The sequence below is a fragment of the Phascolarctos cinereus genome, unplaced genomic scaffold (assembly GCF_003287225.1).
Source record: "Phascolarctos cinereus isolate Bilbo 61053 unplaced genomic scaffold, phaCin_HiC Scaffold_3;HRSCAF=262, whole genome shotgun sequence".
Lineage (NCBI taxonomy): Eukaryota > Metazoa > Chordata > Mammalia > Diprotodontia > Phascolarctidae > Phascolarctos > Phascolarctos cinereus.
In genome coordinates this window covers 154,114,126-154,129,833 of record NW_027555736.1, presented here as the reverse complement: position 1 = coordinate 154,129,833, position 15,708 = coordinate 154,114,126, and the positions used below count along the sequence as shown (strand labels likewise).

Below are 15,708 nucleotides of genomic sequence, written 5' to 3'. Positions count from 1 at the left end.
AGTGGTAAGGACACAAATGTCCTTATGTTCTAATTTGAGAGGCAGCATGCAAAAAATTATACCTACAAGGTAAATACAGTGTAAACTGAAGGTGGTTGTTGTTTGTCCTTACAGAGGGACAGAGGGAAAGCATTAGCAATGGGATATTAAGTTTCTACGTAAGTACCCAGTACTGTGCTAGGCAATGGAGTCACAAAGACAAAGCAAAAAAAAGAAGTCCCAGCTCAAAAAGAGCTTACAGCATGCTTAGAGACGTGTACACACACATGTACACACACAATTTGGTTTAAGTAAAACCAGATTGGGGCAGGGGAGACACTAGCAGCTGAAAGGCCTTATGCAGGTGGTGATATTAGAGTTGAGGAAAGGATACTAGGAATTCTAAACTGAAGGGAGGAAAGACTTCAAATATACATTTACTTACATTCCATATATATACACATAAAATCTTAGAACAATACAACTTATTAGCAGTAAGCTATAAACACTAATAAGTTAAATGAACAGCTTATATTTCATGGGTTGTGGTTGTCATCTGCGGGGGGGGAGGGGGAGCTATAGTTCTGTCCGTAAAAGGCTGGGCTAATCTGTTTTAGAAAGACTGACACTAGCATGGGGGACAGCCTGTACAAAGGTCTTGTTATGGGAGATAAAATGTCCTGTTTGAGGAGCAGCAGGGCAGCCATTTTGATATAATACAGTGGACTGTATTATCAAAAATAGTTTAAATAGGAAGCAACCAAATTGTTCATTCTTCGGGAGGGTGAAGATGATCAGTCCCCTCAGTAGCACCCTCACAGTTCGGGATCTGTCTCCTTGCATGGGGGTTCGCCTCTCAGCTGTGAGCCTTTTCTGCCTTGTGGTGCTTGCCTCAGTTTCAAAAATTACTAGTTGTCTCTGCACCACACCATTAACAGCCCTTGTGTAAATTAGCTTGTATCATCAAATAGATTTTTTATTATTAATTTATGCAACGAACATTTTAATAATATTTTAGTATAATTCATGTGTCCTGTTTTACTAATTTGGCATTGACATTATACAATACACTTTCTCTAGCTGTTGTTTTTAGTTAGAAAATTAACAAGGTGAAGAAATAATCAGTATTACCGAAGAAAATGAAATCTATGAGCTTTGGAACTGATACACTGCCAAAAGATTCGAGGGGGAGGAGGGAGGCGGGGCGGAAGGGTATGATGAGTAAGAGCTCGCGCAAGCGCAGAAGGAAATGCATCGCTGCGGAGAGGGTGGGAGGAGGGAAAGTCTTTTGCGTCCTCGCTTTCCGGATTGTCGAAAAGTTGCCTAAGTGTCGCGCTGGCTGTGGTGGGGGAGGGATTGGCTGAGGCGGCGGCGGCGGCGCGGTTCGCGGACTGCGCAGTCCAAGACAGAAACGATCGCAGGCGGCGGTGGGACTGAGCTCCGGGCTCTGCGCCGGGCCAGGCTGGGCTTGCTGGGCTGGCCCTGTACAACGCCTCTTCCCGGCTCGTCTCGGGGAAGTGCCAGTGACAGACGCTGCTCGAGACCGTCGGGGCCTGTGGGGTCAAGGGGAGCAGCGCGGATTCTTAGCTGCCAACGCCCCCTTTACATCCCCTGTCCTCCCTCATGGGCCGGTGATTCCCCGGAACCGGGGGAAGGGGGTGGCCAGTGCCTAAGGTGAGGGGGGGCGGGGGGGAAGGGCGAAGGGGGAGGAAAGAGAGGGAGGGACCGCAGGACGCGCGTGCGCGCGGCGGGGGAGGGGCCGTCAGGGAGGGGAGAAAGAGGAAGGGTTGCGGCCCGGGATGGCTGGGGTCGTCGGCGACTGGCGGGTTATCTCAGGGCCGGGAAGGAGCTGGGGTCTGAGTCTTTGGGCAAGATTGCTTTGGACTTTGTGGGAAACTAGAGCTGTCTACAGACACACCCACACCCCAGAGTAAGGAGTAGTGGGGGAGGGGATTTAGCTTACCTTTTCGGGTCTCCCCTAAGACTTCGATGTGGACGGAGGATTGAGGCGTGGGAGTATAATTTGACAATGGATTTATGAAGGTAACCGTATTTGGGGGGAGGGATTTAGAAGACGTTAAATTAGCTTTCTGCCTGGCTAGGGGTTGCCTATTTCTGAAATCCAAGGGAATATGTAAGCTACACAATGTCAGGAATGTAAACGCATAAAATGTTTGTGTATTGTTGATTATCGTTACATACATAAATGTAATATTTCTGTTATTGTCCTTAGAGATTTTGTCAAAGTCAGTGGCAGTGCTGCTGCAGTGGGAATATCTACCCTCAACTGCAGGATAAGAGGTTTGTGTCAGTCTTTCTAAAATAGGTTAGCCTAGCCTTTTACGGACATTTCATATCAGAACTATAGCTCCCCCACCTTAAGACAACAACAACAACAACAACAACAACAACAACGACAACCCAGGCGGTATAGGCCGTTCATTTAACTTGTTAGTGTTTATATATAGCTTGGTGAAAATAAATTGTATTGTTCAGAGATTTCATGTGTATTTATATATGTGTAATGGGAGTGAATGTATATTTGAGCTAAGTTGTCATAGCTGCAATATACTCCATTTTATAAGAGGTATTCCAATGTAACAAGCTTATGAATCTTTCTGACAATTTTACCTTTTGGGGGGCATTTTATACTTAATTTCCTTATTTGAGGGCACTTATTCAGCCTATGTGATAACTTGAAGAGCCTCATCTAAGGTAGGCTTCCATTCTGGTGTTTTTTAATTTATTGCTTTTAACTATTAACATTGCATTGGATCACTCTAATGCTAGTTTTGTTTTGCCTTACTAGGTTAAACATCGACGTTTTTGCGAGAGTTAAATTAGAAAAGTGTTCTGTACAGTAGCAATAAAGGAAATCACAAGACATTAAGTTAGTTGTAAATAAATTTATTCGTTGAACAGTAAGCGATTTTGCATTCCAGAATCTGAACAGTTACAGTGATGGTATTAAAATGGAAACTTTGAGATTTATCAAAAAATTTTAGAGAATAATTTGAATCAGTTAGGTGATATCAGTGGACAGAGTGATTTTTCTCCAGTTTTCTTGGAGAAGATAATTTAGAATTTAGAGAAAAATCTCAACAGAGAAAGACTCTTTACCCAGCTTAAAAAGAAGACATCTGGAATGTTTTCTAATATAAATGCTTTTTTAATTTTTAATGAACAGTATTTTAACACGATTCAGTGTTAGTCAGTACTCCATCAAATTTTTATAGCACTGTGTTTATATAGAATATTTATAATGACTTTGAATTTTACATATCTAGTCTGGGCAGTGAAACAATCATGAGAGGTAGTTAGTATAGATATTACTAATTCCAATTTACAGTTGAAGAACTGAGGCACAGATATTAAAAAATTTGACCATTGTCACAGGGCTAGTAAATGGCAGAACCTGGAGCTGAATCCAGTTCTCTTTCCATTACATCTTAATGTTCTCAAAAAAAAAATGCCCATCATAGGATGATGGATTTTGAACTGGAAGGGATCTTAGAGGCCATTCAATACCCTCATTTTACAGATGAAGAAACTGGGGCTGATTAAGATTAAGTGACTTGCCCAGCATTGCAGAGCTCTTTGGTAAGTATCTAAAGCAAGATTCCAATTCAGATCTTCCTGACTCCATATTGATTGCTATCCATTGATGCTACCTAGTTGATTCAGATAATTCACTAAAATTTTTTAGTAAATTTCAAAATATTCATCTTAATACTATGACTAAATAATGATCCAGCATGAGTAGGGGTTGTCAAGAGACCAGAACCAGGAGAATACAATGTCAACTAATAACCAGGGAAGACTGTGGAGGAGGAAGAAGTGGATGGCAGGTCAGGGAGGATGAGGCCCAAAAAAGGCCATTTGATATATGAGTTAAAGATGATTGGTAGCCTTGAAGGAAGCATTTTTACTAGAGTAGTGAGTTTGAAAGTCTAATTAAAAGATGGTTAAGAAGTGAGTATTGAGGAAATCAAGGCAGCTACTATAGACAAACTTTCTATAAGAGCTTGGCAATGAAAGTGAGGAGAAATGTAAAGCCATAGCTTGTAGGAATGACACGGCCAAGGAAAGGATTTTTTTAAGCTTGTGAGATATCCTGAGCATGTTTGTGGACAATCTTCTTTGGTAGATAGGGGCAGATGAAAGATGAAAAAGGAATGATTGGTGTAGAACATTCCCCAGGAAAGTATGAGGTATGGGGCACAAATAGAATAACATGGGAAAGTAGTGGTCTAATCCTCAGAGATTAGACCATATACAGTGAGGACAAGTGAACATCTTATTGGATTTTTGAAGTGTGGGTTAGGGAAGATGAGGGTTCCCATGACATCCTCAGTTTTGTCAGTGGAGTGGCAAGCAAGCAATCTAAGAAACAGGTATTTGGGGACTGGAGGAGGAGGTTTGGAACAGCTTCTGTGAGGTACAAGAGAGTCTATCTGCTATGTAGCAGTGAGAAGCCAGTTGAAATTATATAACTTGAATTTATGGTGTACCCATTTAATATGGCTATGTTACTTCCTTCAGTGTTCTGCAGTAATAGTGAAAAAGCAATGGCAACCTTAGTGATTGGCAAAGGGATTCAAGAATAGAGGACAGGGCATGGTTAAACTGGCTGATCATGTTATCGAGTGTATAAATGGAAGAAAGTGAGGTCAGAGCCTGAATGTTGTTGGACAAAGGGAGCAGGAAGGATTGGAGAATATAGTGAGGGCAAATAGATTTAGGAGGTATGAAGGAGAGGAAAAGATTGAAGGACAGTTGGTTGGACAATAGATTATAAGAGGATGGAATTTCAGAGTTCAAAATCATGGAGGTGGTGAGGTTTAGGGTGTGACCACTTGGAGAAGTTGCTGAGGTAGAGGACAAGGTCATGGGAGTTAAAGAGGTTGATGAGTGGAAGACTAGCATGTTCAGTGGAGTAATGAAGATTGAACCCCCAGGTGAGAAGATACATGGTGAGATGAAGGAGATCAATCAAGGTACGGAATGGAAGTAGTGAGTTACCAGGAGATGGGCAAGTTAACAGCAAGAAATTTTGATCTAATGTTGGAAGCCATTTATGAAAAGTTCCTAAAATAAAGAACTCAAAACAAGACAACAGCTTTTATAGTCTTTACTCATATACTAGTCAGTGATTGAGTCAAAACTGAGACCTGGATTAAGGGAAGAATGATTTGGTTTTCTAGTCAAGAGTTGTATATTGGGATTTGGGGAAAATTAAAGATTGTACTTGAGTATAAGGAAAAGTAAATTGTGGATCAATTAATTTTAATACTAGCAGTGAATATTTTGAGGATAAAAGTTGAAACTTAAGGTGAGATTGTTGTAATTCTGTGTAATTTCACTTAAAACATTCCGGATATGTTTCATTTCTACGAAATTGACTACATAAATAGAATACTTTTTAATGCAATAATAAAAATAAAATATATGATTGAAAAAGTAGATGCCCAGACATTGTGATGACGCCAGGCAATGAACGCCTTAAGAACTCCCCTCCGCCCATAACACCTTTATAGGAAGGCATGGATGAGAATCACGCAAGAGGGTACTGCTCTTGTGCAGGCATGGACTGATCTGCATGGATTCAGGGAATATATAGATAGATTAAATCGTACATCCATTTGACTGTAACATAAAGTCTGTAATGAACAATTGACTAATTTGTGCTTTCATTATTGTGGATCTTCCTTGTTCTGGTGCTGATCTCAACCTCTCCAGGTTTCATGAGTTGCCATTGCTGAAAATTTTATCACTTGGTCGCCAACCTTCTATGATAATTTTAACCCAGCTTAGCTGGGCTTCTTTTCAATTGAGAGGATTTGCTGAGACTCTATGGGAAGAATTTCTGTGTAGAGGCTCCACAGCCTTCAGGATCTCATGGTCTCCTTCACACCATTCTGAGGTAACAGTAGTGGATAATATAAGAAAAAGAAGTTTTCTGTTATTTGGTAGATCTTTCTAAGTGCATATATATTTTTTCCCTTCAGCTCAAATTCTGAAGCATGAAATGATTTATTCACAAGACCATGAAAGTTGGATTTAAGACCATCCTTCTATCAGAAGTTTCCTTCATTATGCTTTATACTTTGCTGTCTCCCTCCCTTGCTTGTAGGTCAGTGGTTCTTAATAGAAAAACATGTCTCACTCCTATGTGATTATGCGAATTAATGTATATAACAATTCCACACTCACATTCTTTGTGGGTCTATACAGTGTAATAGAGCCCTTGCCTGGAGGAAAGTAGTATTTGGTTTCTGGTCTCGTCTCTGCCTCTAATTAGCTGAGTGACCATGAGCAAATTGTTTGACCTTTTAGGACTTCATTTAATTCATCTGTAAGGTAATTCATCTGACCAGTATCTTTTCTACTAAATCCTATGACTTTTCCTCAGTTCTCATGCTACTTGGTTTTTTGGCAGTTTTTTCTGACACATCAACTCCTGATTCTTTTTGTGTCTTCTCTCCTCCTCCTTTGCCTTCTGTTCTCCTGCTTCTCTTTTCACATGTTTGACTGGTCTTTCTGATTTTCTTTTTCTGGGTCATCTCCTACTTCTTAAGCAGGAGGGACTTTCAAGGATCTCTCCTGGTCCCCTTTCTTTTTTTTCTCTGATCTCAGCTCTTAGGGGTTCAGTTATTATCTCTACCCAGATAAACTTCCAAATCTATATATATCTGGTTCTAATCTCTCTAAAGAACTCCAGTCTCAGGTTATCAAGTGGCTGCCGGACATCTTCATCTGAATTTTTATCAGATTGTCAAGATCAGTATGTCCAAAATAATGCTTAGTCTTCCCTTTTCTAATCCACCTTTTCAAGCATATACATTTTTATACACATACATACATTTAAGGATACTACCATTCTTCTAGTCAACCAGATAAAAAATTTCAGTCAGCTTTGACTCTTTGCTTTTCCTTGTCAGTTTCCTCATCTTGTGATTCTGCTTATGTAGCATCTCTTCTTGCATGTGTCTTCTCTCTATATTGTCCCTTCAGATGCTCGTCACCTCTGGCTTGAACCTCCTGCTTTTGTTCTTCTTTGTCTGTACTCTCTCCTATCCATCCTTCATACAGATTTCAAATGAATATTTTAAAAACAGTTTTGATTCTGTGTCCTCTATTTAGAAAAATTGCAAAATCTCTTTATTGCTTACACAATAAGATGCAAACTCTCTAGTTCAGAATTTGAACTCCACAATCTGATTCACCTACTTACACCCACTCTGTTTCATATTGCTCCCTTCACATACTGTATTCTAGCCAAGCTGTCCCTACTCACAGTTCTAAATTGACATCCCATTTCCCTTTGTTGTGCCTTTGTACAGAATGACATTTCACATTCATTAGAATAGAAGCTTCTTTTTTCCCCCCAGATTTTATTAATTTATTTTTTTTAGTTAGCATTCACTTCCACAAGATTTTGAGTTCCAAATTTTCTCCCCCATCTCATCCCTTCCTCTACCCCAAGACAGCTGCATTCTGAATGCCCCTTCCCCTAATCTTCCTTTCCTTCTCTTCTTCCCCATCTATTTTCCTATAGGGCAGCATAGATTTCTGTACCCCATTTCCTGTATATCTTATTTCCCAGTTGCATGTGAAAACAATTTTTAACATTTGTTTTTAAAACTTTGGTTCCAAATTTTCTCCCTTCCTCCTTCCCCACCTACCCTCGTTGAGAAGGCAAGCAACTCAGTACAGGTTGTTCATGAGTAGTCATGCAAAACACTTGCATAGTAGTCATGTTGTGAAAAACTAAGTATATTTCCCTTCATCCTATCCTGCCTCCCATTCTATTCTCTTTTGACCCTGTCCCTTCTCAGAAATCTTTGCTTCTATCATCCCCCTGCTCTCTTATCCACTTCCCCCCTATTTTCCTGTAGGGTAACATAGCTTTCCAATTGAGTGTGTATGGTATTCTCTCCTTAAGCCAAATCTGATGAGACTAAGATTCATTCATTCCCTCTCACCTTCCCCCACTTCCCCTCCACTGTAAAATTTCCCTTTTGTTGTCTGTTTTGTGTGAGATAATTTACCCCAATGGAAACTTCTTAAGGGCAGAAACTATTTTTTTTAAAACTTTTGTCTTGAGCTTAAATGCTTGCTTGTTGGTTTATTTTTGATCTACTACCCCCTCAGCTCTTAGAAACCCTAACTTTTCAAGGCTCAGTTCAGGTGCCATTTACTGTGGAAAACCTTTCTGATCTTTTCCAGTTGTCACTGCTCTATCCCACTTGAAAATTAAGGTGTATTTGAGTATCTGTGTCCTTGTTGTATCTTCCCAGTAGAATGTAAGTTTCTTGAGGCCTGAGAGTGCTTCTTTTTTTAATCCATCTATATTCATTGTTTTATCACCAAAATTAGGTGCTTTTTAAAAAGCTTAAAGAAAATTTTAAATGGCTTTTTTCAGTTGAAATAGTAAATTTTTTATTAGCATTTATGGTGCTCATACTCCTCGAAAGAGAAAATATACAAGAAAATAAATCACTTCATATATTCAGAAATATTCATATATTCTCTATTGTAGTGAAGGCATTTTAGTTGTATAAAGTAAATTATCCCTGACACTACAGATGCCATTTATAATTTCTCAAATGGTACTCAAAATAAAACTTTATTACTCCTTTTTATGTTTTTACCTCATGCTGAACAAGTTATATTTGTTTGCATCTTTCAGATATTTTGTCCCTCAATACCAGTCATTTACTGATCACTTGAAGATATTTAAATCTTTAACCTTTATTTTGTTCAGTTTTGTTGAACAAAATTCAGCGTTCTTCATTTGTTGAATTTTGTAGCACAGGTTGTTAGTAGTACACAAACATTGCTATGAATTTAGTAGATAGATGCCCAATAAGTATTTCTTGAATTAATGAAATTTGAAATTATTAGAATTGTGTTTTCTGTGGTACAGCTGTGTATTTCTTAATGTATGTTGGTTAGATACATCAATTCAAAAAATTATTTTTATATGTTGGGTTAGAATAATGATGCTGCTACTTTACTACCTGTTTAACTTTGGACAATTAACTTCCTGGGCCTCAGTTTCCTCATCTGTATAATCAAGAAGCAAATGACCTCTAGGTAGAGCTTCACATGTAAAATCTATGAAACTATGGCTAAATGCATTTTTTAGATTATGTGTTTGCATGCCAGAATCAGTACCATGAGAATTTTTTGAAAACTATTAATATCCAATATGTGCTCTTGGTTTGTGAATGTCTTTATTATCTCTACTTTTCCATACTGTGATAGTGTGTTTTTTTTTTTTTAACATTGCCTCACGAATTTTCTTTTTCGCAGTGGCAGTGGTCCTAGATCTCAAACTGTAGGATATTTTACATTAGGGAATGTATTTTTATAATTAAGAAACTGAAGAATGACAGCTTTGGATCACTATGTTACAAAGAGATTTAGAAAGGAACCTTCTTATCACTTCAGCCAACTTATTACCCAGTGCAGAAATCCCTATATAATTATGGCTCTTAGTTCTCTTTCTACTCTTGTTTCATATTTTTCCACTTCACTCAATCTCTGGTTCAATAATATTGGCCTGCTAAGTGGGGAACCATAAACTACATCTTTTGTTTCTGTGCCACACTCTCCCATATTTAGAATGTACTCTTTCCTCACCTCTACCTCCTTCAGATATAGCTCAAGTGCCACCTTTTTAAACCTAGACTTTTCCTCATTGTTCCACTTGTTAGCACTCTACATCTTGAAATTACTGAGTGTAACTTCTCATATATTTTGTATTTACTTACTTGTGAACATGCTGTATCCCTCCTTTTGAATATAAATTCCTTGAAGAAAGAAACTGTTTTGTCTAAAACCTATTACAGTACCTAATACATATATATGGTAGGTACTTAAGAAATGTTTGTTGAATTGAAACCCATCTATAACTCTTTTGGGATAAAGATGAGGATAAGGATTGAGAATGGTGGCTGAACCTGTAGTCTCATTCTTATAGGGATAATTGAGGTAAGAAAACTTCCTCTACAAATGTTTATCATCATCATCTCTGCAACTGAGAGAGTTACCTAGTGCACTGAGAAATAAAGTGATTTATTTGCTCAGGGTCACAGGGATCCTGTGTCAGAGGGGACCGGAAGCCAGGTCTTCTCTACTTTTGCTCCCCAGCCACTACAACATTTTGCCTCAACCTGACCATTGTTATATTGTCTAACTTTAGGTTTTTAATAAAGTCTCAGATATAAATTTATTTTTAAAAAAATCTGCTCGCTTTTCCTGCATCAGTCGAGGGAATTTCCACATAAGGAGATAAAATAACAAGTCCATGCTAAGAAAAAACCAAGCCAGCCTTGAAACATAATAAAATCTGCTTTATATAACTTTACTAGCTCTTTACTGCATACACCGTCATTACTGCCTTAAGATATTAGTGGGTGACAAAAATTACCTGTGTACTAAAACTTGGTTAGATTTATGATTTGTTCTTGCATCTTGATTATCTTGTATAGTTCTTATTTGCGTATATGTCTTATCCTCCCACTTTCTCTGCCACTATCAGATATTAAACTGTTATTTTACATCTCTAGGATCTCAGAGCCTTGCACATAGTCGGCACTTAATTCTGGCTTAATTTTATCTCCTTTGCATCTGTTTCAAAGAAATATTTCAAAGTGACCTTCACAACAGTGCTAAACATCTACTTCTGCCGTTGGTCCTTTCAGAAATGTCCCATTTGCAAGAGCTTACCTTTTTTTTTATCATCTTCTCTTCCTAATTTTTAATATTTCCTTATTCACTAAGTCCTTCCCTGTTGCCTACAAACATGCCTACTTCTCCCTTATCCTTTAAAAACAAACCAACAAACCACTTACACCTATCCTTTTATCTCTTCTGTTGCTCTGTATCTTTTCAATCTCCTTCACAGCCAAACTTGAAAAAAAGAAAAAAGCTGTCAGACTCTTCATTTCTTTTCAATCCAGCTTCCAGCTACCACCACTTGAATAAAACTTTTGTCCAAGGACATCCTCTTATTGCTAAGTCCCCAAAGGCTTTTTTTTTAGCCCTTCTTTAGCCCTCTTTCTTTGCCCTTAAATCTCTCCCCTTCATCCAGCAACCACCCATCCAGGTTGGTTTATCATCACCCTTCCTCCATTGTATGCCATGGTCTAACATTAGCCTCCCTCTGGGCCTGTGTTTCTGACTGGTCCAAATTCTCCATACCCATTCCAGTTGCAACCTGATGTGCTGCTTTCCCACTATCTTCATGCCATATCTGTCTATCCCTCTTTTACATGCTCTCTCTCCCTTACAGCCTCTAGCTATGGGAAAAGTAATCAAATCAAACTATTATTCCTGGAAGAAAGTTATCTGTCAGTCAGTTGCTCTGTGATTCCACTCAGCATCCCTGTGACTTCCTGGACAAAAACATCCTCCATAATAAAGTATATTGTTTCCTCCTATTAGAATGTAAGCTTATTTAGGATAGGGAATATCCTGCTTTTCGAATTTGTGTTCCTAGCACTTAGCAAAATGCCTAGCACTTAGTGAGCATTTAACAAATGATTTTTCATTCATTCATTCATTCATTCATACATTCATTCATTCCTTCTTGGAATATTAGAATAATTTCCTAATTGATTTTCCTGGCTTCTTTTTCCCCCTTTCACTAATCCTCAGGAAGCTGCCAGATTGTTATTCCTAAAGCACATTATTCTCACTTAGGCATTATTTGATGTAGTCAAACTGGTCTATTAGCTCTTTCTCCTTATAGGATATTCCATTTCCTCCTTCCTTTATCATCATTTTTGGATATACTCCATATCTCCTAATTCAGTTAGCCTTTCTTTGTTACAAAGAAAAACAGTAGAACCAAGTGACATAGTCAGACTGTGTCTGATAGCACAGTACCTCATCACTCAAGGAAAAGTAGGTACATTTTCTTTTTCTTTCTTGGGCCCAGATAGGTATTACAAACCCAAAGAATTTAGCTTTATTTTGCTGGGTTTTATTACATATATGCGTGTGTGTATGTGTGTATGTGTGTGTGTGTAATCCTAGTTATTGTATACCTTTTTTCCTTGTTCTGTTTATTTCAGTATTCATCAATTAATAAAAATCTTCTGTTTATGTCAAATGTCCTTTTCCCTTATTCATTAGTTTTATGGGGCTTTTTTTTGGCTAGGGAATGGGGTTACGTGACTTGCCCAGAGTCATGCAGCTAGTAAGTGTTATGTGCCTGAGGCTGCATTTGAACTCAGGTCTTCCTGAATCCAGAGCCAGTGCTCTATCCACTGCGCCACCTCACTGCCCCTATTCATTAGTTTTATGTCACTACAAAAAGTACTTCTGTGAATATTTTGGTATGTGCAGGACCTGTCTATCTTTGACCTTTTTGGGGATATATACCCAACAGTAAAATCTAGGAGTCAGAGAGGTTGAATGATTGAGTGATTTTCTTACATAATTCCAAGGTATTTTCTGAAATGATTGGATGATTTTATAATGCCACCCAAAATGTCTTAACATAGCTTGACCAACAATGTGTTAATATAATAATAATAATAATAATATTAAAGCTTCCCACAGCTCCTCCAGTGCATTGACTATTTCTGTCTTAAATGTAGTCCTGCCAAATTGTCAGTTGTGAGATGCAACCACAGAGTTACTTACATTTGCTTTTTTCTTACTTGTGATTTGGAGTAGTCTTTCATTGGATTGTTGATAGTTTGCATTTTAAGACTGTTCATATCCTCTGATCGCTTATCTATTAGAGAGTTGTTCTTGATCTTAAATATTTGAATTAGTTCTCTGTTCCCTAAATATCTTGGATATGTCAGAGATACTAGATACAGGTTCTCATTTTTATTTTTCCCATTTGACAGCTTACTTTATTGTAGCTGCATTGATTTTGTGTAAAAGTTTTAAAAATTTTTATAGTCAAAATTGAAAAATTGCTGCCGTATATTCTGATCTTTCCCTTGTTTGGTTAAGAATTTTCTCATTTCCTGCTAACAGAAAAGTGGTCAAAGGATGCTCTCAACAACTAAGAGAAATACAAATCAAAACAATTGTGAGGTTTTACCTCACAACCCAAAAATTGATCAAGCTGACGAAAGTCAGTATTGGAAGGATTGTGGGATGATGGGCACGCTAGAGCATTGTTCATAGAAATATAAATTGATGACCATTTTGGAAAGTCATTTGGAATTACTTATATAACGTGACTAAAATGTCTCTACCCTTTGATCCTGAGATTTCAGTGTTAGGCTATACCTCTAGGAAGTCATGGACGAAAAGAAAGACTCCACATGCAACTTAGAATTTACAGCAGCACTTTTTGTGGTAGTGAAACAAAGTATATACACAAGATTGGGGAGTGGATAAACAATTTGTGGTACATAAATATAATGGAATATGACTGTGTTGTAGAAAATGACAAACATAAATACAGAGAAGCATAACAATACTAAGCAGATCCAGAAAACAATATGCAGAATAACTGTAATGGAAAGAACAACAATCTCAAAACAGTTTTATATCTATGTTGCAAAATTACAAAGAACAGTCTTGGATGATCCAAAAAACAGATGTGGGAAGATAATTCCCCCACTCTTTTGGGGGATCGGATTCATTGAAATTGAATATTAGATTTTTTCCATGTGTTGATGACTGGGTTTTTTCCCCTCTTATCTTTTTTTTTTCTCTTCCCTAAATTGTTATAAGGAATCATTCTATAGAAGAGGGAGAAGGGATTCAGCTATATAAAACCTAAAGTTACCAATAAAAATATATATGTGTGTTTTTAAAGAAAGAATTCCCCCCACATAGCTATAATTTTAAAAGGTACTACCTTCCATGACCCTTTTTTTTTCTTTTTTAAGTCAAGTAGTCTTTTATATTTAGGTCATGTAGTCTTAAGACCTTCTTATGAGATACAGTGTAAGATGCTGATCTAAACCTATTTTCTGCCAAACCTCTTTCCAGTTTTCCCACCACTTCCTATCAAATAGGGAATTCATTCCTCCATGCAGTATCTGTTCTTGAGTTTATTTGACACTGAGCAACTGAATTCAGTTGTTTCCCCTTATTGCTCATCTGGTCACTTCCACTGAACTATTTTTCTGTATTCAGTTAATGCTAGAAATTCTTATGATATTAATGAGTTTATTTTATATCATGCAGGTTTTCTGAATTTTTGGTAGAAATGAACTGTTTGACAAAATTAACTGTTTCAGGTAATTATAGTGAACTCTTTAGAGTTTTCTAGGTAGACAACAACTGGACGAAGCAGTAGTTTTATTTTTTGTTTATCTATACTTATTCCTTCGATTTTTTTTCTTAATGCTTTAGCTTTCTTTTCTAGATAGTCTGCTCTGAGAACGTAAGTTGCAGGGAACTTCCCAGCCTAAGTTAGTGAGTGGGAGTTTCCTCATCTGGGAGTTCCCTCTACCGAGGAAAATCACAGATTTATTTCCAATCTCTACTCATTTTCATTGATTTCACATTTCAGCCAAACTGAGATAAAATTATTATCCCATGTCTTGCATTTTCATGTGCTGTGTTCCATTCCTTAGAGTATAATCCTTCTCATTTCTTCTTATTGAAGTGCTTTCTGTCCTTCAAAGCTGTACTTAAATGCCATTCTCTCTTCCTAGTTCTTGAATTTTTCATAACTTTGGCCTTTCGTTTGAATTTTTAAAGTTTTGGTTCTGTTTTGAGAGTATTTTGTTCTTTCCTTTTTCTTATTGCCCATATCCAGTGAATTGTCAAGTCTTGTCTATAATAGTTCTCATCTGTGCCATCCTTTCCACTAAAACTGCTACCATTCTGACTTATCACTTCTACAATTTTAAAAGGCTTTGAATTTCCCCCCCTCCTCATTCTATCTTTTATATAGCTGCCAAAACAATCTTCCTCATAAGATATGACTAAATTACATTACTGCTCAAAAGCCTTTAGTGGCTCCCTCTTGTCTGTAGGATTTAAAAACAAAGCAAAACAGTCTCTTAGCCAGCCTTCCACATTTTAGCTTTAACCTAACTTTCCAGAGCTTTTTTACACTATTCCCTATCAGTCAGTTAACAGTCATTTTTAACCACTTACTGTGTGACAGCCATTGTGCTTACATTCTAATGAGGAAAGATTGCACATAAAAGGAAACTGGGGTTGTGGGGAGGGAGGGATATGGGGTATGGGATGGGACTGAAAGTACCTGGGGAAATGGTAGAGAAAGTCAGAGTGGCAGCCTGGAGAGGTTTTGAGGTTTGTCTTTTGTTCTCAAAGAGGACCATGACATCAGGAAGATTATGCCATGTCTTGCAATTGAATTGGATTTAAGTGAGGGAGTGCTGTGCAGTCACCAGCCTCACTTTCTCTTCCAGAGCCATCTGGGTCCAGTGGCCAGACATAGATCTGGACAACTGGAGATGGCCCAGGATACAGTGGGAGACCCTTGGCCTTTTTTGGAATTCTCACTTTGAGTGAGGCAAGTCCAGTGATTAGGCCTGTTAAAGAAATGCGTCAAGGTCACTTAACCCCATTGCCTACCCCGCAAAAAAAGAAGTGAGTCAAGGGATAGCCCCTTTAATCTGGAAAAAAAAAATTCAGACTGGGAGGGTAAGGCTCTCAGGGTTGCTGGGCAATGAGAAATGATTACTGTTTATATTTTACTGAGCCATCAGGGCCCCCCAAAAATCACCATTAAGTGGTGCTTGGGCAGAGACCTATTGTTGGCAAATC

At 38.0% G+C, this 15,708-nt stretch overlaps 1 protein-coding gene across 1 annotated transcript in view; it reads left to right on the top strand.

Annotated features, from left to right (window-relative positions):
• The first annotated feature begins 1,298 nt into the window (after positions 1 to 1,298).
• Positions 1,299 to 15,708, top strand: part of RNF111 (ring finger protein 111) — a 93,797-nt gene continuing 79,387 nt past the window's right edge. Inside the window, 5 exon segments of the mRNA XM_020981896.2 lie at positions 1,299 to 1,653; positions 2,213 to 2,280; positions 3,521 to 3,579; positions 5,719 to 5,902; positions 5,988 to 6,112. Coding sequence (XP_020837555.1) covers positions 6,027 to 6,112 — 86 coding nt within the window. The 5' untranslated portion in view covers positions 1,299 to 1,653; positions 2,213 to 2,280; positions 3,521 to 3,579; positions 5,719 to 5,902; positions 5,988 to 6,026.